Raw genomic sequence first — 23,545 nt, forward strand, 5'->3', positions numbered from 1 at the left:
ATTTATCTTATTTGTAAGGGAGGGAAAGCTTTTAGTAGCCTTTATTCAGCTGGCTGACCAGCAGTGCACAGCAGCAGGTTTCGGAGAATAGCAGCTCGGCATTATTCAACGCCCCATACAGCTGGGTACACATCCCTGGCTTCTCCTTTAGAGCTTTAAATGTTATGAACTGTGTTTATGGAGAATTTTTCTGGTTCTGAAACGTAGTTTTCTAAACTAAGGCTGGACGATATAGAATAAAAGCATATCGATAAAATAGAAATCATATTCATTGATATAGATAATTATCAAAACAATTCAAAATATACATTTTAAGTGCAGCCCTGGCCATTTTATGCTGTTGCTTAATGACCTATTTTTAAATAAATAGATTCAAACACAACCCTTTATTCAACCAACTTGTTACGAAAACTGTAAGTGTTAAAAAAGAAAAAAAGAACATATGCTCTCTGAACTCTGAAGGCTGATGGAGCTTTCCTGCGTTGTGATTGGTTGGGAGGATGCAATGACTGTAGTGTTAACCTACATGATAGGCTAGAATGCACAGTTTTTTTATTGAACTTTTTATTGACCCCTGATTTTTATATTGAACCATACGTCTATTGATCGATATATATCATTATTGAATTATCGTCCAGCCCTATTCTAAGCAAAAGTATAGCTCGATACAGCTAACCCCCTCCATACCAGCTTAGAACAGAGCAAAAATAACCAAACAAGTGTTAGTAGTAAACCAAAATAGGGCTGTGAAGATGCAGGGAATTGGGTTTTAAAACAAGTGGAGCAGAAAGCCCACTTATAGGACATGGTGGAGGTTCTGTCATGCTGTGGGGCTAATCTGATGCCTCTGCTTCAAAAGTCTTTATTAAATGTAGGCTTTAAAAACTAAAGATTCCTAAAAATTGTAACAGACTAGGGCGTGATTAAAATTACAAGCAGGCGGGAATTTTCTAGATGTGCAAGAAACGGGCGTTACTGCAGCTAATTTAAATATTACAATGAACAAAGTGTAAAAAGTTATATGTATTATGTGTCGAATATCCCCTCAAATCGGGGATATTCAACATGTTGGCATGTCTTGTCCCGATACCATAGTGTGTGTTGTGTCCCCGAGGACAAATGAGGACAAAACCTGTTGAATGTGACGTTCAGCCAATCAGAAAGCGAATTGACGGAAACGCAAGAAAGTGTTTTTTGTTTTTTGCTATTATTCTTTCTGATCGGCCTCGTTTATTTACTTCGAACTCACGTTTAATCTTGAGATGTTTTGGTAGATTTCCTGCCTGACATCTGAATGATCCTGAATGAAATCTCTTTGTGTGTGGTGTGTTGAGGTTGTCCTCTGACCGGACACCACACGCTGTACGAACAAGCCTGCTTTATCTAAGATTTCTTTCCCTCACGCTTTGAAAATCGACCGACTATTTTAAAAATTTGCTGCGTGAACCAGCCTTTACAATGTTAATAAAATTCTAGAATATGTAAATATGTCTTTTAAGTTGCAAAATAAAGCATTAACGTTAGTTTGCAGCATGTAGAGTAGATGTCTCTGTGTCTCAAGAATAGGGGGTTTTCAGCTGACGTCACGCTCACGTGACTACTCAGCGCGTCCGCCATATTGGGTGGCAGTCGTTTCGCACCGTTGACCTGCATTGTATGACGCCTTAGGCAGTATTGGAAGTGAACAATGGGGAAAACGTGTTTAATGGTTGGTTGCACGGCCCGTGGAGGTGGAGATCAACGCTCTTTCTATCGCCTACCAGCCGTAATAGTGAATCAGTGTGAAAAAACAAAACAGCTGTCTGAACAACGCCGTCACCTATGGCTGACACGGATATCCAGGTCCGATTTGGACGGTGTTAAGCTGGAATACGCCAGAGTCTGCGGTGCTCACTTTGTCACAGGTAATTAACTGTTAAGTATTTAAAACATGTAAGAAGAATATATTAATAATAGGGCTTGGGCGTTATGACTTATTACTTTCCGCGGCTGTCGTGTTGACTGCCTCCGCCGCCTCTACTGCCTATTACTACCGCATACTGTACTCCCTCTCTCAGCCGTGTTTTAATTTGATTAATTTCACCTTAACTTGATTTCAACCATGGTAAACCGTTGCTGTATTGTGGGCTGTAACAGCGCAACACATGATCGCCATGGGAAAAACATAGAAACAGATTAATTTTCCACCGCTTTCCTGCCTGGAGGCGCAACCACGGAGAACAACTGTTAGCGATAACAAAGAGTCGTCGGCTCGCTTGGATCGCGGCTGTAAGTCGACCGAACATAACTTTCCACAGTATCCCGATGTCAATGAGAGTGTGTTCTAAACGTTTGAAACACATAGCAGCAAGTTAAAAGTACATTACATGCGCGAGTGGTTGTTAGCGCTAACGGTTAGCATGAGCCAGAGCCCGTCTGAGCGCAGCTTACCTTTGAACGAGTTACAGAGATAAAGAGATCGTCGGCTCGCTTGGATCGCGGCTGTAAGACCGAACATAACTTTCCACAGTATCCCGATGTCAATGAGAGTGTGTTCTAAACGTTTGAAACACATAGCAGCAAGTTAAAAGTACATTACATGCGCGAGTGGTTGTTAGCACTGGCGGTTAGCAGCTACTAAACTAGCATGGGCCAGAGCCCGTCTGAACGCAGCTTACCTTTGAACGAGTTGCTGTGTTCCCACTGTTTGCTGGCTTTATGATCTGCAGCTCCTACCGGCGCCAATACGGTAAATACAACTTAATTTTGCACTGGTCATTGTTCTGCTTAAATAATTAAAGCCGCGAGCGGCGTCGATCGGCCTTGCAGCCAAGCGCCTTCGCTTGCACCGCCCGCCACCGGCGGGCGGTGCAACACATTTGCAACACATTTGCGTCGGATTGTTTACATTTTTACCATCTTATTAAAACTCACCCGTCCACGTATGATGGCGATTTCCTTGATGTACATAACCAGATGTGAACTGGTTGTGAGCCTCTAGATCCTTGTAAGCTCTCATTTCCTCAAGAGTGTGCAGAGGGTTTTCACCGAACACCAGGTAATGCATCTGGATTACGGCTAAACAAGGCACCGTGGAGGGCATAGGGGTCCATATGGTCGATCACGGAACATTTCCTCAGATATACGTCCTTATCTGGTCGCTCTAGCGTGCTGGCGTACTTATCCATTCGCGATACGATAATACGTGTAAGACAGTGCTTCTCAAATGGTGGGGCGCGGCCCCTAGGGGGGGCGCTGTGCAATACCTGGGGGGGGCGCGTGTGACCTTGGGGAACAGGCTTTTTCTTTTTTTTTCTTTTTTTTTTGGCCGTACTAGTATAAAGTGTAATTGCGCATCCACTACAGTAGGGGGCAGTGGCGCTCTCATTGTTACTTTTGTCACGTTTGCGACAGTGCAACATTTTACGACTTACAGGTTTGCCTTGGTTACCAGTGTTGAGTCAACAGAAAGCTCCGTCTGCGTTCTGTCTACAGCCTCCGTTATTCAACATAACAACCCCCAACATGAAAAAGTTTTTAACAGGGATGAAAAGGAAAGCGGAGAGAGACAAAGATAATGAGACAAAAGAAAGTCACCCGAAAGCTAAGACGAGGAAATACGACGAAGCGTATTTAGCGCTTGGCTTCACGGTGACTACGGTTGGAGAAGAGGAAAGACCGCTGTGTTTGGTGACTAAAAATGCTCGCAGCGGACAGCATGAAGCCAAATAAATTAGCGCGTCACCTAAATACGTTACACCCCAATCACGCCAATAAGCCGCTAGAGTTTTTTCAGCGAAAACGTGCTGAATATTGCCAACAGTCATCCCGCTTTGTGAAGGCTATTTCAGTAAACCATTGAGCGCTGTTAGCATCATATAAGGTGGCGTACCAAATTGCGCAGTGCAAACAGCCCCACACCATAGCAGAGGAGCTGATACTGCCTCCTCATTTTGATCAAAAAAAGAAAGAAAAAATGAGCACAAATTGTTTAATTAATTTTGGTTTTGTAGGTTCAAGTGTTTTATATATTGTGCTCCTGAGTTAATGTTGCTGAACTGAATATATATTAGTTATTATTTTTATAGTTTATAGTATATAGTATATACTATATATAGTATATATATATATAGTATATAGTTTTTGTAGTTTATTAGTTATTATAATAATTAAATATTTATTGATCTGATTTAATTTTGCAATGGTGCAATTAGTTGGTCAAACATGTTTACAGTTTAAACAAGGATTTATTTATTTTTAATTTCTTAAAACACAATTTAATAAAGTTATTCTTTGTAAGTTTGACCATATGTCTTTCTTTTTTTCTTTAATGTTAATAAGGATAAAATGTTATGCAGCGATGGATAGTCACGGTGGGGAGTGGGGGGCGCGAACAGTTTTCTTCTTGCTAGGGGGGGCGTAACAGAAAATAATTGAGAAGCACTGGTGTAAGACAACTAGAGATAAGGAAGTGTGCCACCCAATATGGCGGACCGGAAGTTGGCCAGTGACGTCAGTGAAAACACCCTATTGCTTCCTGGATTGGTGGAAAATGGACGTCTTTTATTTTTAATGTTAAACTTGCAAAAGCAAAGAGAGCTGAATGCAGCTTTACGTTTTATTTAAATAGTAAATGTGGCTTGGTGAGACAGCAGAAGCGTAAAGTGCTCATCCAGGAAGTTGAACAGCAGCATTGAAGGTGGTGGTGTCACAATGTTTGCTTTCTGCACAGTTCAAGCACCTCTGCTTCTTTACTTGAGGACAACGGTGCATCTGAGCATTGTTTGGCCTACACAAAGCCTATCCAGGCTATCTGTTGGTCTCCATGGTTCTCTGGGCATGTGTGTGGGGGTGTTGTGCGGAGGTGGCTCAGCAGAAACACTGAGGCAATGAAGCCAAACAAGAAAATGTTTCCTGAGTTTGTTTCTGAAACAAAATCTTTAATGTCCACTTGTTGGAGAGTATTGAAGGCTATTTCACGTTTTGAAGTCATAAAAACAACATGTTCCATGCAGAGGCTCTTTACTTTTAACGCCACAGTTTTTTAGTTTTTTTTTTCTTTTTGGCTGCATTTCCAAGATTTCTGTTGGATCAAGAAGCTGCCATGAGTGTTGACGCCACACTTTCATTCCTGGAAACGAAGGATATTTGTTTGTGTTCGAGTTGAAAATTTGTAGCAATTAACACAAAGATGACCCGAGGAACATTTTTAGATGTTTGACCTTCTCAAATGTCTCTCTTCCATCAAAATCTCTCTACCAGACCGTCATGGTGTCACTCGAGGGTCTGACGAAGGTTGTGGACCCCTCCCAGCTGACGGCTGACTTCGACGGCAGCCTGGACTACAACCATGAAGAATGGATCGAGGTAAGGCCGACCGCATCCCCGCAATTCTCCAAGCAGACGCGATCCGCTCGGCGTTTGAACCTGCGGGTGATTTCACTCGGGTTTTGTCCGTGGCCCTGACAGGTGCGAGTGGCGTTCGAGGAGTTTTCTGGTCACGCCTCTCAGATGTTGACGAGACTCGAAGAGATGCAGGAAACTGTGTCGAGAAAAGACTTCCCCCAAGACCTGGAGGGAGCGAGGCGGATGATAGAGGAGCACGCTGCACTGAAGAAGAAGATCATAAAAGCTCCTATAGAGGAGCTTGATACAGAGGGGCAGAGGTAAAGAGAAAACCATGTGTCTAGAGTTTTTTGTTGGCTATTTTCAAGCTACTACATTTTAATTAATGTTAAGCATAAATTACAAGTCAAAATGTAGAAATTCAGTTAAGTTAAAGTGCAATAGTTGACACAAAATTAGTTGAACAGCAGAGCTTTCTTAAGTAGGAGCCATAATCTGTGTCTGGTTGGGCGTTTTTCCCTTTCTGAAATGCCCCAAATGGAAGAATTATCAGGAAAACAATCTGTGAAATTTCACAAGTTGAAAATAGATATATGAAGACGAGCGTGCTGGTGAGTTCCTGTGAGTGTCCAAAAAGTGTGATGAATATTTTACAAAAGTATCTTTGGACAAAGGCTTGTAAGGTGGTGTTTGTACTTCAGTCAAAAAAAAAAAAAGCATGGTTGTTTGTTTATTTATTCTTTTTTTGTCATTTTCTTTTTTGGAACAAACAAAATGTTCACTTCCTAGTTGTAACCAGATAAGACACCAGATGATTGGATGAATAGGAGTAACAAAAGAAATAAGATAAAATAAAATTAGACCGAAATGAATAAATCGGCCAGATAACAATAGAGGCTCACTTGAAAATTGGGTGCCTTAATATGAGATACTAGAAAGTAAAGATGGTGGGTGGACAGAAGAAGCTTAAATGTTTTTTATATATTCAGATGATTTTTACCAGATTCTTTATGATTTGTTAAAATAGTGTGATTTAAAGTTACCAGTAAATGCTCCAATCAGTTTGAGAAATACTGGGGATCCGTGGTTTAATTGGATGAAACAAATGTGTATAAGTTGTTAACTTTTATAGGACTAAGAGTATAGACCTTGAAAAAAAATGTTTTAAAAGCATATAAACAAAGTACGGCACAAAATCTCTGCAAGTATGTGCTAAATATCTGGCTTAATGGTTAAAGATGAAAATCATGCAGTTGTTTGCTGCTTTGTAGCTAAGCAGAAACATCTGATCCTTTCACTTGTCAAAAAAAAGATACATTTATAGATGTTCATTAATTAATATTACATGACTCGTTCATGCTGCTCAGTTCTATGACATTAGGAACATTTGGATAAAGTGATTGAAACTGATCATCTTTTAACTTTGTGTCAGAAAGCTTTGGATTTCCTGCCGTACTGTTGCAGATTTATTCATGGACGTATGGTACCTGAGAATGTGTGGTAGCTGTACCTGTCTGTAGGTCTGTAGGTTGTCACTGAAGGAAAAAAAAAAACACTTGAGTCTATTTTTGGTACCCTGGCAACATGTTATGGCTGCCCAGGGTTGATTTTGCCGTCCATAAATAAAATCCAGCATACCCAATAAACTTCCTAAGTCACCTAATTAGTAAATAGAATCAACTTGTTTCTAGTTTAATCTCATTTTAAATGCAGCTGTTCTTAGAAAGCCTTAGAGGTAAGTTGGAAAACATTAGTGAATAAACACGGTCAGAAAGACCAAGGAACACAGTGGACAGGTCAGGTTTCATTTTTTCTTAGAAAAGTTTAAAGCAAAACAATACAACAACATGCCAAACTTGAAATATATCAGAGAACACAGATTTAAATAGTATAGAAAGAAATTTTTGCCCCGTAATAGTGAAATTTGGGTGTGACGTTGGCAAAAACAAGTAGACAGCAGACACCTGACTAAGACTAATATAAAAAATATAAATTTAAAGTTAAGCTGTACAGCAAAGGACAAAGAGCTCGTCAGAAGGGAACAAATACTGGTATTAATAATATATAATACGACCTATTCATATAAACAGAAAATATTCAACTTAAAAAAAGAAGAAAAACAGCATTCCAAGTGCAGAATGTGGAAAAACTTGCATGAATGTACTAAAGAGCTCTCCCTGAGAAGCTAAAAAGTGTGTAAATAGACAGTAGCATCTGAGAGACAACAACCGGGGGAACCAGTAGCTTGTTGTTGACATTTATTGAGTCTGTGGGGAGCAGCGGAGATCAGCAGCAGCTGGGAGGGAAGGATCTGTGACAGCCTTCATTTGAGCATCCAGGATGCAGCCGTCTGTCACTGAAAGAGCTCTCCAGCTCTGCAGCAGCTCCGCGCATGGGGTGGGAGACATTGTCCATCAGTGGTGAGATTTTTCTCAGTCCTTCTGTCTCCATGCACCTGCAACTGGGTCCAGGGAGCATCGCAGGACAGAAGTGGCTCTCCCAATTTAACGTCTTTCAAAAGTCGAAAGAGTTTGGCTCCACTGCAAAGCTATCAACACACGGCTGTCCACCTAAAGTCCCGGGACAGGGCAACCTGAATCAGAAAATCAGCCAGGATGCTTATGGTTGCTCTGGAGGAGCTGCAGAGATTCTCAGTTTAGCTGGAAAAATATTGCAGAAAGGCACCGGAAATGCAAGGCACTGTATTCTTTGAAGCCTGTCGGCCTTTTTGGCAACCTTCTAAAAATCCCATCTGCTCTGCTCTAATTGTTTCTTGTACTGTAGTTCTAGTAACATCACATACTATTGTTGTTGCTCTCAGGCAGTTCAAACGAACAAAAAAAAAAGACTATTCAAAGATTGTAGTGCAGCAAAGGTGACATCAGGATTGGTCTTTCACCCGTTTCCAGGTTGCTTCAGCGGATTCAGAGCAGCGAGGCTTTCTCCAACCGCAACGGCAGCACCGGCGGCAGCAGCAGCAGCGGCGGCGGCGGCGGCGTCTGCAACGCCGACACCCAGGGCCTGCTGCCGCGGATCAGCCAGCTGCTCGACAAGCTGCACTCCACCCGGCAGCACCTGCACCAGACCTGGCACGTCCGGAAGCTGCAGCTGGATCAGTGCTTCCAGCTCCGCCTGTTCGAGCAGGACGCAGAGAAGGTGCGCGGTACACGCTCGTGTACGCCGTCATGCAGAATAATCCATAACCAGAGCTGGGCGATCGCCGCGGGGCCGGCGAGTGTCGATAATCAGCTAAACTTAATTACAGCTGCAGAGAGGCGTTGATAGATGGCCTTTGTGGAGCTCACACGGACTCGTGTCTGTGTGTTTACGGTCCTGTAACGGGATACCGAAGGGAAATGGGAGGGGGGAGACTGAACAACTTCATCCGATTAAGAGGCATTAGGATGGATAATAGGTGATACAGGTACAGAGCCACCTCCCCTGGCTCCATCCCAGTCAGCTCAGGCAACGACAGCTGCGGCAAAAAAAAGTAAAAGAGACAGGGAGAGGAATTCAAAGATCCCCGTTTGAGTGAGCGGAATAAAATAGCAGGCTGCAGCAGCAAAGAGGACCGCAGTATTGGATACACTGCAGCAGCAGGAGCTTGTTGCTAGGACACCATAGGCCACAAGTTTTTTTTTTTTTTTTTTCTGCCAGGAGAGCATGAGAGGATGCTGCTAATAGAAACAGTCCGTTTCTGTATATCCCGCTCTGGAGCGATGACAGCTCTGTGAAAGTTACAGCGGTGCACAATCCCCCCCACACACACACACACACACACACACACACACACACAGCTTCCCCCGGCACGCACGGCTCCCACATCGCTTTCGCACGAACTTTCTCCCGCAGCGAACCGCTACATGTCGCCGGCGAAGCCTGTTGGGATGTGTTTGGGTGAAGATGGATAACTCGGTTTCTTGTGTCTGTGTCCCTGTGCGTGTGCCCGTTCCCCGCCACCTTCGCCGCCTCAGATGTTCGACTGGATCATGCACAACAAAGGTTTGTTCCTGGCAGGCTACACAGAGATTGGCAACAACCACCCCCACGCCGTGGAGCTGCAAACCCAGCACAATCACTTTGCAATGAACTGCATGGTAAGACACACACACACACACAAAAACGCAGATGTGCAGCAGGAACTAATGTTTTTTTCCGCCCACTTGGACTCGAGTCCGTGCCCCCAGCTGCATAATGATATTGTTTCTGCACTCAGAGGCAACCTCTAGTTCTGGGTTTGGGTGTTTGTTGAGAGCCGCCTGTGCTGCCTGTGCACAGTTCCCACATAATCGCAGCAACGCAGCTAGATATTAAGTAATCCTGTTCTTTATCCACAGTCGACCTTACGTAACTATTATGAAACTGTCGAGGAGAGGAAATCATCCATTCCCAGAGATTCTTTGCCTCGCCTCCCCTTCACCCCACCCGTCTTGTTCTCGAGTTCCTTAGTTCCTCAACCCATCCTTCCTGATTCTGTTGGTCTTCAAAACGCCGTGGCTCAATCGTTTCTCTCCCCTCCCCTCCCCGTCCAGAACGTGTACGTCAACATCAACCGCATCGTGTCGGTCGGCAGCCGGCTGCTGGAGTCCGGTCACTACGCCTCGCAGCAGATCAAGCAGATCTCAGGACAGCTGGAGCAGGAGTGGAAGGCGTTCGCCGCAGCACTGGAGGAACGTAGCACGCTCTTAGAAATGTCCGCCAGCTTCCATAAGAAGTGTGACCAGGTAAGTCTGTCTGACCACTTTCTTGTTTTTGTTTTTCGTCTAAGTTTTTGTTTGCTTGTGCGCTTCATCTTTTCATTAAATGAATTCAAACCGCCAACAAAAAGGCCTTTTTTTTTGTGCTGGTTTTATATAAGAGAGCCGGCTGCTCCCTTTAGGCTGCTGTTCGGCGCATCGAACGTGACCTCACCATTGATCTGCTCATGTAACCGAAGCAAACCAGCATGTTGTTCATTCTCAGGTTACAGTTTGTGACTAAAAGGGTCTGGCCATTGCTTAGAACGGCCCTACATTAGGAGCCATCTGCCTGCTTGAGCTCAGACTCATAAATCTCGCTCTACTTTCACACAACCTGCTTTTAAAAGGTTATTTTTGAAAGCCTTGATGCTTTTTTTATTTGGATTCAGTCATGGCCTTTTTCCTTTTTCCATCTTAGCAGCGTCGCACGGCTCCTTTTTGTGTGTTGTCTGTTGCGTCCAGCGGAGGTTTTTATTTAATCAATGCGCTTGAACACAAACACGCGCGCTTACCCACGTGACATGGACATGTATTTTTCATAAATGCGTGCGCTCATTAGGGTTGTCACGATACTAAGATTTCAAACTTGCCCAGGAAAATACGCGATTAAAAGCATAAAAAGTAAGATTTTATTAACATGAAAAACTCACCTTTTTCAGTCTCAACATGGAATGTGCTTTTTCAACAGAATCACAGTTGCTAGTTAGATAAGTGTGCAAATAAATGCTAAATAAACATCCCATAATATAACACATGCCTAGCAGCATGCTAGCCACAGCTAATCACGCAGCGTTAATGGGGACCACTGGTTGCGCTAACATCAGTAATACGTTCAATGTATTAAAATATGAACTTTAATTTACTAACCTGTTAGGGCTGAACAATTAATCGCATTTTCAATGTAATCGCAATTTAAAAAAACGCAATTTCCAAATCGCAGAGGTCTGCAATTTTTGGCTTTGTAACAATTAGTGAATTAGACACGTCCTTTAGGTGTCGGTAAAATGTTTAAAGTGGGTTTGCCTCCACATGGAAGGGAAGACAGTTGCAGCAGTGAGATATTCTAATTTATTACTTGTTTTAGAGTTTATTTAATCATACATAGCATTAACTTCTGGTCAATCAGTTTAATACATTGACTGGTTACACTTTATGTTCAACAAGGATTGATGTCCAAATCAATTAAAAGCTGTTCTCTTGAATAATATTCTGATTAATAGAAACATTAAAAGTTCTTGTTTTAAATAGTCCTTTTTTACAAACATCTTTTTTTAGAGGCCATTCTTGTTGCTTGTGGTTAATGCAGAGAAAAGTCAAAATTGCAATTTTGATTGAAATATATCGTAGGCAGAACGCAATCATTACTGCTCTGAGTTTAGATGCTGTGGGTCTTTTAGCAACTAATCCACATGGCGAGGAAACAAATTGATTTGTTGTTTGTATATATTTTGAAACACATGATAAATTAAACTGGGAAAAAATCGCATTAAATCACAATATTAAGAAAAAAAATTGCAATTAGATTATTTTGCAAAATCATTCAGCCCTATAACCTGTCATGAGTTTGTTGTGCTGCTTGACTTTGGTGTCACCACTTTAAGGCATTGTTTGCAGACAGGTCCGTCAAGATCTTTGGGTTTCCTTTCTTTGTTTGCCTCGTATCCTAAATATTTAGCACCGATACCATCTAATCTAATCTAGTGTATCCGGATTCAGCGTTTGAGTATGGATACTATGCAGAGTGTCGAGATTTTTGCCAACCCTAGTGCTTGTTAGTTGGGCAAGCCTGTAGTGAAAGTAGAAAAGGCAACTTTTACACTGAACTGTCTCAAATGTTGCTTTCATGTAGCCTTTCCTTCATGTTTTTCTGCTCAAAGGTACGTCTGAGTTCTCCCTCCGTATTATTTTCTTCCACAAGAATATCACATCGATTCAGATATTTAGCTGCTTACCCGTCAGTTCAATTACTGTGTGTTTGGAAACAGATTAAAATGCCAACATGTTCATGTTCATTAGGAGCCTTTTCCTACCATGTCAGTCTATGTAAATGTTTTTGTTTCTTCTAACCCTCCTGCATGGACAGAGGAGTGTGTCCATGCAGGAGGGCAAAGGTGCCGTTCCTTCGAGCACAAGGCAACTTAGGCCACAAATAGTTTTGAAACTGAGAGAGACTTCTGCATGTTGAATCTCAGAAGCGTTAAAAATAAGCCTCTTTGTGTTTCCTGTGCTGGCATAGTGGGACTAAAACACTCGGTTGGTGCGCTTGTTCTCCCTGTAGTACATGAGTAACGTGGACTCGTGGTGTAAGGCGTGCGGTGAGGTGGACCTGCCCTCCGAGCTGCAGGACCTGGAAGATGCAATCCACCATCACCAAGGCCTGTATGAGCACATCACAGCTGCCTACTCTGAGGTAACACACTGCTGTAGAAATGAGCCTAAAGCATGATATAGGAATGTGTTACACGGTGCCCTATGAAGGTATTCACAAGGTGGATTTACTTCAGTTTATGTGTGATAGCGCCCATTCACAACAAATACCGTCTCAAGGCTCTTTACAGGACAAGCAAATCCACTTTGTGTTCAGACGCATGTAGTCGAGTCATTCTAGTCCTACAAGGCTGGCTCCTAAGAAATTCTGGTGTTAATCATTTACAAGTTAAACATGGCGCTGGGCCAAGAAGAAGTGCCTTAGGCTGTTTATGCTGTGATCCATTTATCTGTGGATCAGGAGCCTGGATGCCACAGTGGCATCACATCCAGCCTGACAGTTTAGTTGATGGTCAGACATTCACATGATGTTTCAGTCACGCCTGTTCAGGCTGCATGGGGTGTTTGAGATTTAATGAGGGAAAAATGTTAAGCAGTGCAACGGTTCAATTGAAATGGAAATCTAGCCTATACCTAAAATGCAGCCTGTAATTAAAATGAAAATGTATGGAAAGAGTTTTAGCTGAACACACAGTCACAGTGAAACATGGTGCTGACAGCATCATGGTGGGGTGGGGGGGATGTGTTTCCTTATCAGGCAGAGGGAGAAGATGAAGGAAACTAAACTGGGGGGTCTGGGAAAAGTTCAGAGGAAATAATTTTACTAGATGTCTATGCGTTGATGCCTTAGGATGAACACGTAGTGCATTTAGCAATATTTCAGGGTGTTTCACAACCATTTCTGCATGTGGAAGACATACATTTATGCTCTGTGAAGTTTTATTTGTTTCTTTCAAATATTTAAATCAAGATTTACGCGTAGAAGCCGATAATTGACCATATAACAGGTTTTTGAAGTGTGTTCTCATGAGTAAAAAAAAAATGTTTTCAGGTGAGCCAGGACGGAAAAGCCCTGCTGGACAAGCTGCAGCGGCCTTTGACACCGGGCAGCGCCGATTCGCTGACGGCGTCGGCGAATTACTCCAAGGCGGTGCACCCCGTCCTGGACATCATCCACGAGGTGCTGCATCACCAGAGACAGCTGGAAAACATCTGGCAGCACCGTAAAGTGCGACTGCACCAGCGTCTGCAGCTCTGCGTCTTTCAGCAGGACGTCCAACAGGTACGCTCGCGCGGTCAGCAGAGTGGGGGGAGGAATTAAAGACGCCGTAGACGGTTTGTCTGCAGACGGCGTCCTTCAGCAAGTTAGAGCAAGCTGAGAAGTTTGAGCCATGGGGAGTCCAAATATGATAATACAGTTTCTGCCCAAAAATTCATGGCTGCTTCAGTGTGTTGACATGGCAACTGTTGCTGTGGTAACTGAACTGGGTCATATGTCCGTGCAGATGGTGTTCATCCCTTCACATCGTGACTGCATGCAGGAAGGAGAGTGTTTGAGGGCGGGCTCAGAGTTTTGCCTTTGACTAAAGGAGTCCTTTCTTTTGTCGCTTTATCTTTAAATAGTCTTGATACCCAGCAGGAGCGGCTGCAGCGCCTAGCGCGCCCCCTGGTGGTTGCCCATGTTCTCGTGGCTCTAGCTCTGAGGTGGATGTGGTATTTTCTCACAGGTTTTGGACTGGATAGAGAACCACGGCGAGGCCTTCCTCAGCAAACACACCGGCGTGGGGAAGTCTCTTCACCGAGCCCGAGCTCTGCAGAAACGCCATGAGGACTTCGAGGAAGTGGCTCAGGTCTGTCTGTCCGTAATATGATTAAAACAGAGTCTAAAAACATGAGAAAACGTCTGCAAACCCAGCATATTACTTATATAGTGAGGAAGGCTTTTTAGAAATAGAATTGAACCTTTTTACATAAGTAGTTGGCCTCTGTAAGTGGTTGAAAATGCATAAATCCACATTTGCACTTTGGTGAGATTAAAATCATCTAATTTTATTTACGCTTTTTCTTTTTAAAGAACTTAACGATACATAATTTTTTTACGCAATCCCAATATTTCCTCTTTTTATGTTCCTGGAGTGGATCCTCCATTTTAATCAAGCTACCTGCTTTTAAAAGATGTCAGTAAACAGTAGAAACTAGAAGTTATTTAAAACCGACGGCAGAGCAGCTTACCAGGTTACATTTGCCCCCGAAAATTTTCTCTACTCCCTTCTTTTTTCTTCTTTCCTTGGGAAAAAGAAGTGCATTGTTTGTTTGAAATTAAGAGCTTCCTTTCTCCAACACCCATGAATGAAATGAATGTCTCGTTACCGGGTCTCTGCAGAGCTGAATGCCTGGATGCTGATGCTTAGCTGGGCGATGAAGGGATGCATCTAAAAGCTGCAGGCTGCTAGCCCTCCAGGGCTGGACTGTTGGCCTCCTCTGACTTATTGGACTTTATTTGTGGGGCACTTTTTAAAAAATGAAGTTCTATTACAGAAAGCAAAAAAGAAAAACAAGCAGGCAGAAAATCATCAACAAGCACAGCAAAAATGCTAATCTAAATAGAAAAACTATTATAATTTAGAATAAAAGCTCATATAAAGCAGAGAGCTAAGGAAGTGTAATCGTATGGAAACATTGGATTCAGAGGATAAAAATCACAAACCCTAGAAACACTTTAAAGTATAAAAGATGCAATTGGAAAAAGGGCTTAAAATAATAAAATTTGAAGAAAGTGGAAGGTATCAAATAAAAAAAATATCAAATAGAACAAACCAACAATAAATGTATTTAGAATCTAATGAACACATGAATAAAATTAAATGAAATAAGGATGCTGATGATAAAGTTGAAAATAAAAGACCTTTATTATTCACTAAAATATGCAACACTTTGTAAAATGGATTGTTTTTGTTACACATGGCGGTTTTTCCACTAGTTTCTGACGGCAGGTTTAAATGCGAGGCTGCAGACGAGCCCTGGGGTCTAAACCTGAGCTACCCTGGGACCGAGTTCAGGTTTTAAACCACCTGAAGATGTTTTTCTGTCACATTTCCTTTGAGAAACATTTTAACCCGTCATTATTCAAATACAAATAGATTGAAATCATGACATTAAAAGCAAAAAAAACTGTCTGCCAAAACATTGGAAACAAATAACGAGAGATCAACTTTATTAATCTTATTTTTAACACCACAGAAATCAAAGATAATACCTTTGTTACTGTCTTTTTGTTTCAACATCTCCCCTTTATTTCTCCTTCATCTCGGCGATCACCAACTCCGACAGCGAACGCATCACCCGCGTCGTCTCCCGTTTTATCCTTTCGCTCCGTGGCGTCTCTGCCCCCCCCCCCCCCCCCCCCCCCCCCCCCCCAACAGCAGATGTTTCGCTGGCATCACGCTGCCGTCTCGCTAAAACCCGCTCCTCTCCCCACAGAACACGTACACCAACGCCGACAAGCTGCTGGAGGCGGCCGAGCAGCTGGCCCAGACGGGAGAGTGCGACCCGGAGGAGATCTACCAGGCCGCCCACCAGCTGGAGGACAGAATCCAGGACTTTGTGCGGCGCGTGGAGCAGCGCAAAATCTTGCTGGACATGTCTGTCGCCTTCCACACGCACGTCAAGGAGGTGGGCAGCGAGGGGTGACACGCCGTGGAAGTGGGTGGGGGGGAGCTTTCAGAGGCCTCTTTAGCATCAGGGGAATAAATACCTGTTGAAACGAAGCATACATTTTCTATTTGGTACAATTACTCAGAGAGAAAATGAATAAATGTAAGACATATTTAAAGTGTGCCTGTAGTCGCTGTTAGAGACAGAAAACATCTGGCAGAACGCTGCCGCCTGCAGTCTGGTTGCGTTCTCCCACATAGCAGTGAGGAAGAGCTGAACTAGTTAACCTGAGGGCTGTCCTCCTCGGCTCCTCCCTCCTCTAGCTGTGGACATGGCTGGAGGAGCTGCAGAAGGAGCTGCTGGACGACGTCTACGCCGAGTCCGTGGAGGCCGTCCAGGACCTGATCAAGCGCTTCGGCCAGCAGCAGCAGACCACGCTGCAGGTCACCGTCAACGTCATCAAGGAGGGAGAGGAGCTCATCCAGCAGCTCAGGTACAGACGGCTGGACCTCATCAACCAGATCTTGTTTATGTTTTTGTTTGTTTCTCCTCACCTGTCTGTACTCTGAAGCGGCTTTCTGTCGCAATGACTAAAAATGATGACTCCGATCTTTTCATCCTCTTCATGGCGGCTTTTGGTGTCTTTTATGGTGCAGAATAAGGCTTGTAGACACAGAAAGAGCAACATGGACAAATGAAATGGTTGTCTCCTCTAAAATTTTGTTATTTATATTCATTGCAAATACAAAAGGCAATGTTTGCTATTATGAATTTATGTAAGAGATCAGTTGGAAGCGGTGCGTACATTTAAAGTAGCAGGAAAAAGGCTTTTCAAAGTGCTTTGAGCTTACTTGAGCTTACTTTGAGCTAAAACATCGGACCTTTGTGCTCACTGGAGTTGCACAATGCAACAAATGTGCAAAACTGCAGTCGCAAAGGACCGCTTGGTTGGCTGTTATTGTCTAAGGGCCATTCATCCACTCTCTGCAGGCTGACTTTATATTCTGCTGGCTCATTGGACTTTCCCTGCCCAATGACATCCACAACCAGCTTATGGATTTCAGTAATTAAGATTCTGAAACTCTCTATTTTTAGATTTTAGCAATGTGAAATGTGTCTTAAATCCAAGCAGTCCAGGTTGTGCAGCCTAGGTTGTCCCAGAGTTGTGCTGCGTCTAGCTCCATCCATGGACCCATCACCTCTGACCAGCTTCCCTGTCCCTGCTGAAGACAGGAATCCCCACGCCATTATGTGTAGGGACTTTATATAGTTTGAAAGAATCATTTTTTAGCTCTTAGGAAAAATAAAAGCTGCGCTCTGCGTGTTAATTAAATAAACCCGAGTAAAATACCAAAAGAAACAGCAGTACTGTGCCAGCCTTGATACGCGGGCCTCCTCGAGGAATCGTTCCCCGTAGCTTTAATGTAGCCAGGCATGGCTTTGTAATTTCAGACGAACGCGTCAACACTATATAAAGCTTAAATATATGCTAGGAAAAAAGCTCCCTGTGTATTTTGGAGGGCATCGGTGAAGCGCATTAAAACCAAAAAAAAAAAAAACCCCAGCAAAGCTGCGAGGATGAGAGGCGGCGTGAGAGCGCTGGATGCAGTCGTCCAGCTTCATTCTCATGCAGAGGATGTTCCAGCGCCTCTGCTCGCTCCCTCTTCTCTCTTTGTGTTCGCCACCCTCTCCCTGGTGCGTGTTGGCTCTCCACGGCGGATTCTTACATAAGAGCACTTTTTATAAATGCGTGTGTCTAATTGCGTGGCGGCCTCTCAGAGAGGCGACTGTAGCTCAACACACCATCCATCGGCTTCTTCGTCAAGGCAAAGTCAAAGTATCTCTGTGGAAGGCGTCGCACTAAAGCCACCACCTCACCTGCACTGTCCCCGATTTCTCAAAATTGGCCTTTTTTGTTGTGAAAACCACATGCGGGTTTCTATTGATGCGTCGTGTGTGTGTGCGCATTGGGCACAACGTGAACCTGTCTTTGTTCGCCTAATTCCCGACATGTGCTCTTCTCATTGAATCTACCGCACTGAGCTGTATTTAGGCTTTAATTGATCGCCATAGTTCTATCACTTCTGAATATTTTTGCCTTGAGAAAATGCAACATTCAAAGTAAGCAACGGAAGAGTTTTTTTTTGTGAGCCGTTCCTTTCCACCCTAGCGCTGCTGGAGCGGTTTATACCAGCGCAGCAGTTTCCAGAGCAGCTAACCCTGACTGGCATAATGCCCAGCAGGCTCTTTTACTGCTCCACAGAACTTCGCTCTGCAGATTATGCCTTAATTGTGAGTGTTTTTTTTATTATTTTTTTTCTTCTTCTTCTTCCAGGGACTCTGCCATCTCCAGCAACAAGACACCCCACAACAGCTCCATCAACCACATCGAGAGCGTCCTCCAGCAGCTGGACGAGGCCCAGGCTCAGATGGAGGAGTTCTTTCAGGAGAGGAAGATCAAGCTGGAGCTTTTCCTCCAGCTCCGCATCTTTGAGAGAGATGCCATAGATGTAAGTGGAAGATTGAAACAATGGTTTAAAGGGTGGACATTTATTCAGTCCCAGGTGCGTTCGGAGGTCACGGCATCAGAGTTGCTAATTCCTTAGCACGTGGCTCCATCTTTTAGCAGCTGACTATCGGTCTTTTATAATGTTTATTTTGTTTTTTTTAAGGAATTTTGGCCCACAGATCCAATCAGTGGTCTGGAGCGGTCCTTTTGTTGTTGTTTTGTCCATCATCTCTGGTGTGTTGGAGTCGTTTCCCTGTTGCATATATAACCTTACGGTCCCAAACACTGTGGCATGCAGAGGAGCTCATAGTTGACTCTTTAACTGGACGCTGGCTGCACAACAAAGCAGCGTGCCTCCACAGCAACAGTAGAGATGCGGTGCTTGTGCAGGTGTACGGTCTTTATCTCTGCTCTGGTCACATTTCTGCAAAGGACTTTGTCAAAGAAGTTATTGTTGTTCATTCAGGTACACTTTTGCAAGCCTACAGAAAGCTGGAACTGGCTCGTCTGACAGCCCCGTCCAAACGAGAAAAACACTTCAATTTCTCAAATGTGTTGCAATTTCAAAAGACAGTTTGGAAGGAATTTGCTGGGATGTCAACTCCTGTGAACTTTGGTTTTAATAGTTTTTCACTTGTTAAATTTCTGCGCCGTAGGACGATTGACTTTAAGTTTTTAGAAAATGGCCTTATTACACTTTTCACATCGATGGCTAGCAGCAGTTTGCTTTTGTCGTGTCATTGCTGATCTCTTTCTGCCTTGGCGTTGTGCTTCACGTTCCACAGCAGGAATCAGCCCAGAACGCTCGGCTTTTATAGAGCCGGCTCTGCTTTGTCTTTGTTTTTATCTAATCAGTAGAGAACGTTTGTGGAATCTGTGGTTTGCTTTTATACATGTGACATTTTTAGATAATAACTGTATAACTTGGACAACACCAGACCGTTTTTATTATGCATTTATGTATAAACCAAGAAATTAAGCATTTTTTCTCATGACTGTAGTTATGGGTGTACATTTTTCTATACTTTTAGGGATTTGCTGCGTTCATTTAAAAAAAAAAACAAAGTGACAAAATGTTCATAAATTCATCACAATCTATATTGGCTGTAGATTATATTTAGTATTTTGCTCTTAAATACAGATAGTCATTATCCAATACTTCAGCACTACAGTTACATCATGTATTGTAATTTTATTGCATAACAGCACACAAATACTTGAAGTAAATGTTGTCATGGAAACAACAGTGGAAAGAAAAAGATAACAACCAATCCTGACAACGTTGTTAGTTTATAGTTGCTATCATGCTAAGGAAATTTTTACGACAGTGATCAAGGCACTACCTAAAGTGTAAAGTCGTTTTCTACGTCCTGCATACGTACGAGGAAAACATAGAATTGGCTGAACGGCTCGCTGGGAGTCAAGCTGACAATATAACAGGCAGTAAGGCAAGGCAAAGGCAAATTTATTTATATAGCACAATTCAGTACAGAGACAATGCAAAGTGCTTTACATGGTTAAAATATAGGAATAAAAGCAAGTAGGGATAGAATGTAGAAACAAAAAAGAAGATTAAAAACAGTAAAACAGTTTAACTAGAACATTCTGTTACTGTTTCACCGTGCCGTGACCACGGTGAAGCACCCTCGGTGGACCCAGTTCGTTTTACCCAGTCAGGCGACTCCCACTTACTTTTTACCTTGAATGTAGGACGCATAAAACAGACAAGTATGCTTTTAGTTATATTTTATCTAAGTAAAGACAGAGAAATAGTTACAGTCACACCAGCGCTGATGGGCCCCTGATCGGCAGGAGGCCTCGAGTGCTCATCACGCAAACATTATAAAGGGATCTCGGGATACACCCATACAAGGGCGGTACACATCCAAACTGTGACATCAGCAGGGAAGCTGCGTCACCTCCAGGGTGGTATCTGATAGATATGTGCCAATCTTTTGGGTCAGTGCCATCTAAGTGTGCCATGCAGTTCTGGGATAAACAGCTCGTTCCACTTGACCTTGTTGATATCCTAACAGACCCCCTGATGATGTGTCATTATGGCACATCACCAAAGATGATCAACCAGTGGAACGACAACTCTCAGTCTGTCCCTCTCCCAGAACAGTCGGTCATTCCGTCCAGTCCAAGCAATCCAAGCACGTCAGCTTCCGGCTTCCAGAGTCCATCCATCTGTGATCTCCATGGCAGTCGATAGTGCGGTTCAGTCTCTGAGGTCACACAATCTCTGCTGGTGTGACTGAAAAGCACTTTGTAAAAACAGTCCAGTTGTCCGTTAGCCCCCCCTGTTGGTGTGCCCCAAAGGCACATCACAACGAAAACAGTTCCAAAAAAATGGGCCGGACAAACCACAATGGAAACATCTTAGCATCAATCAGCATGAATACTTCATAATTCAGCCTTTTTTACTCAAGCCCACAGTCCAAGCATTTTATCTACAATTTAGGGTTCAACTATTCGAGCTAGGCCTGTTTTAGGTTCCTATGCGCACATTATTTTAAGTTTACTTTGGACTATATAAGCTAAAGGTGTAACTTAATCAAGGCCAAATTCGTCTACTCTACCCCCACCCCAAGAAACCTCCTACTCGGTCCTCCACTCTCCATTCCTATGGACAACGATCCATCATCTTCACACCTCACAAATCCAGGAGTACCAGTAGGGGGCATCATAGGGCAGGCTGAGTCTTCATCACAAAAAACCATCTCTAAGAAATGGCAAAAAAGTGATGGAGCCCCAGTCAAGGGCACTCCCACTCTGGGCCAATCTGAGCGAGAAGACACCCTGTATTGAATCTAAAAATTAGCCTTACCGAATAATATATGGATCTGTGATAGCCATCAGATCCTGGTTCTCTATATAACAAAGCAAAAAGATTGCAAGAACTGCAGGTCTTGGTGTGTGTGTCTGTAACAGAGAGTTTCCATTCTTAGTCATAAAGCCATAGTGATCAACATAATGCAACATCACAGTATAAACATCATAACACATAAAATCAAACATGGTGATGGAAGTCAGTGGAGAAGAGAAAGTAAAAAATCAGGTTTGTGATATAAAAAGAGTCTGTACGTCAATAACGCAAGTAAAAAACGTCAGGCCAGTCTGAGCACGTGGCAGACAGGAATCTATTCGCGCATAAGTGGTCAGCTCAGTGTTCTCAGGCAACTGCCCCTTCATGGCAAATCCATAGGTCTCTGGCATGTACTCCCAAACTTCTTAAGTCCTCTTCTTATTCCTCAGCATGGACAAAAACGATTTAGTTGGATGGTAATGAGTGTCCTGTCCTTTTTCAGGCAATAAGCATTTTATCCCCAGGAAAATGCTCTGTTGAGATGGTTGGCAGACACCAAGCCTTGTTTACTGTTGGATAACAGAAACAAGGTGTAATTAGTGTTCTTATCAAGACTCCCAATCCTTTTTACATTTACCTTCTTCAAACACTTTCACATCCAGATATTTCTGTGCACAATTATTTAGCTTTTAGCTTAACCTCCTTTACTGTAATCATTAGATCTTGCATTACCCTTATATAGAAGAAAAATCTGAAAGTTCAACGTTATCTGCAGCAGCATTTCTCTATAATTCTTTCCCATGTGTGTCTCACCTTACAATTGTCCAACAGTTGAAAAGATCTCTGCAATAGAAATTTATCACACGTTCCATGGCTACCGTGTCAAGGTTAATCTCAACTTATTTAGTACACAAGGAATTGTATTAAAACCTTTCAGAAACTTCTTACTGAACCAGCTTTAAAAATACTTCACATTTTTCTAAAAGGTCCAACAGAAAAAACCCTTAAGTTTGTAAAAGAAAGCTCCACTATATATATTTGCAGAATAATGTTGTGATGTTAATAAGAAGCAGCCCTATGTACTTCTTGTCTTATTTTGAAAAGCTCAGCTAAGAGAAAGGAAGTGTGTGCATGCCCCTCGCCCACACGGAGTTGTGATTGGTTGCTATTCAGGAAGTGGGTGTAGCCCAGGGCGGAGACAGGAAGTAGTTCTGTGAATCACTTTCAGCTTGACGTGCATCAACCCAAAAGACTTGTAGTTGAATGCGCCCTCCACCTGAAGCGAAGAGCAATTCTAACCCCATTAATTCTTGATTTTTTAATCACTTCTGCTTGTTTTAACAGACAGCTTTTGTAAACAACCCTGGTTTTATCTTATGTCCCCCTGTTTGAATCTTGTTTGAAACAACCCTTTAAACTGTAGTATGCTGTGAGCAGTAACTCATTGTTGCTTATTAAACACATCGCCCCCTGACCATGTAAGTAGCTCCATACTGCTCTAGGTCTTTAAACCTTTTTCAGTCATTCAACATTAGTTTAATTGATAATACACCCAAGCATAATTATATCCCCAAGTAAATCAACCCTTTAACAAGTATCTAGTTCTTGTTCTCATGTGTTTAGTTTATCCTTGAAAAACTTTAAGCAGACATTACTCCGAGTGATTTTCTTACATTTTCATACATTTATTATTATTACCTTTGTGATCTTATATCACCCAGTGATCTATAAATCCTTATTTTATGTTTGCACCGTCTTGTCCCAGCAGATTAAAAATTCCCATTTTAGAATTTGCTTTTTTGTTTCATCAATCACTGTCTGTTGTGATTATTGAAGAAATTGTGCAGTTCCTTTAAACCCTCTTAAATATTGACCACCCGTTGGTAAATGATCAGCTTTAAGTTTTGCCCTTCTTCTAATTCTTTGTTTAGCCTTAGTATCTGCACCTTAAATTGACGAATAGTGGAATTCTTTGTATAAACACTTCTCTGTGTCCGTATTTGTTTTGGCCTCTATAATTTTGTTCTTTGCATTTTAAGTGTGAACCTGGTCAGGATAGAGAAAGTCATCTCCGATGCTCCTTTTGGCAACCCCAGCAAACCCAAACATAAAATTGTTCACAGTCAGTGTTAGGTTACAGGTAATCCCTGTGGGAACACGACGTCGTCTCCTCTGTTCAACCTGGTTCCAAGCGCCTGGGTCATCGAAACACTCCACCACCTGCGACAAATCTCTGACATT

At 42.8% G+C, this 23,545-nt stretch overlaps 1 protein-coding gene across 9 annotated transcripts in view; it reads left to right on the plus strand.

Moving 5' to 3' along the window:
• The window catches only part of LOC105931953 (triple functional domain protein), a 124,474-nt gene that overhangs the window by 52,558 nt on the left and 48,371 nt on the right, over positions 1-23,545 (plus strand). For all 9 annotated transcript variants that reach the window (XM_012870889.3, XM_012870879.3, XM_012870882.3 and 6 more), the window contains 11 exons: positions 5,242-5,346; positions 5,449-5,645; positions 8,235-8,481; positions 9,300-9,422; positions 9,858-10,049; positions 12,343-12,474; positions 13,384-13,614; positions 14,060-14,182; positions 15,813-16,004; positions 16,310-16,479; positions 18,322-18,496. In XM_012870889.3, coding sequence (XP_012726343.2) covers positions 5,242-5,346; positions 5,449-5,645; positions 8,235-8,481; positions 9,300-9,422; positions 9,858-10,049; positions 12,343-12,474; positions 13,384-13,614; positions 14,060-14,182; positions 15,813-16,004; positions 16,310-16,479; positions 18,322-18,496 — 1,887 coding nt within the window. The remainder of the gene's footprint in view (positions 1-5,241; positions 5,347-5,448; positions 5,646-8,234; positions 8,482-9,299; positions 9,423-9,857; positions 10,050-12,342; positions 12,475-13,383; positions 13,615-14,059; positions 14,183-15,812; positions 16,005-16,309; positions 16,480-18,321; positions 18,497-23,545) is intronic.

Source organism: Fundulus heteroclitus, chromosome 13 (assembly GCF_011125445.2).
Source record: "Fundulus heteroclitus isolate FHET01 chromosome 13, MU-UCD_Fhet_4.1, whole genome shotgun sequence".
NCBI lineage: Eukaryota > Metazoa > Chordata > Actinopteri > Cyprinodontiformes > Fundulidae > Fundulus > Fundulus heteroclitus.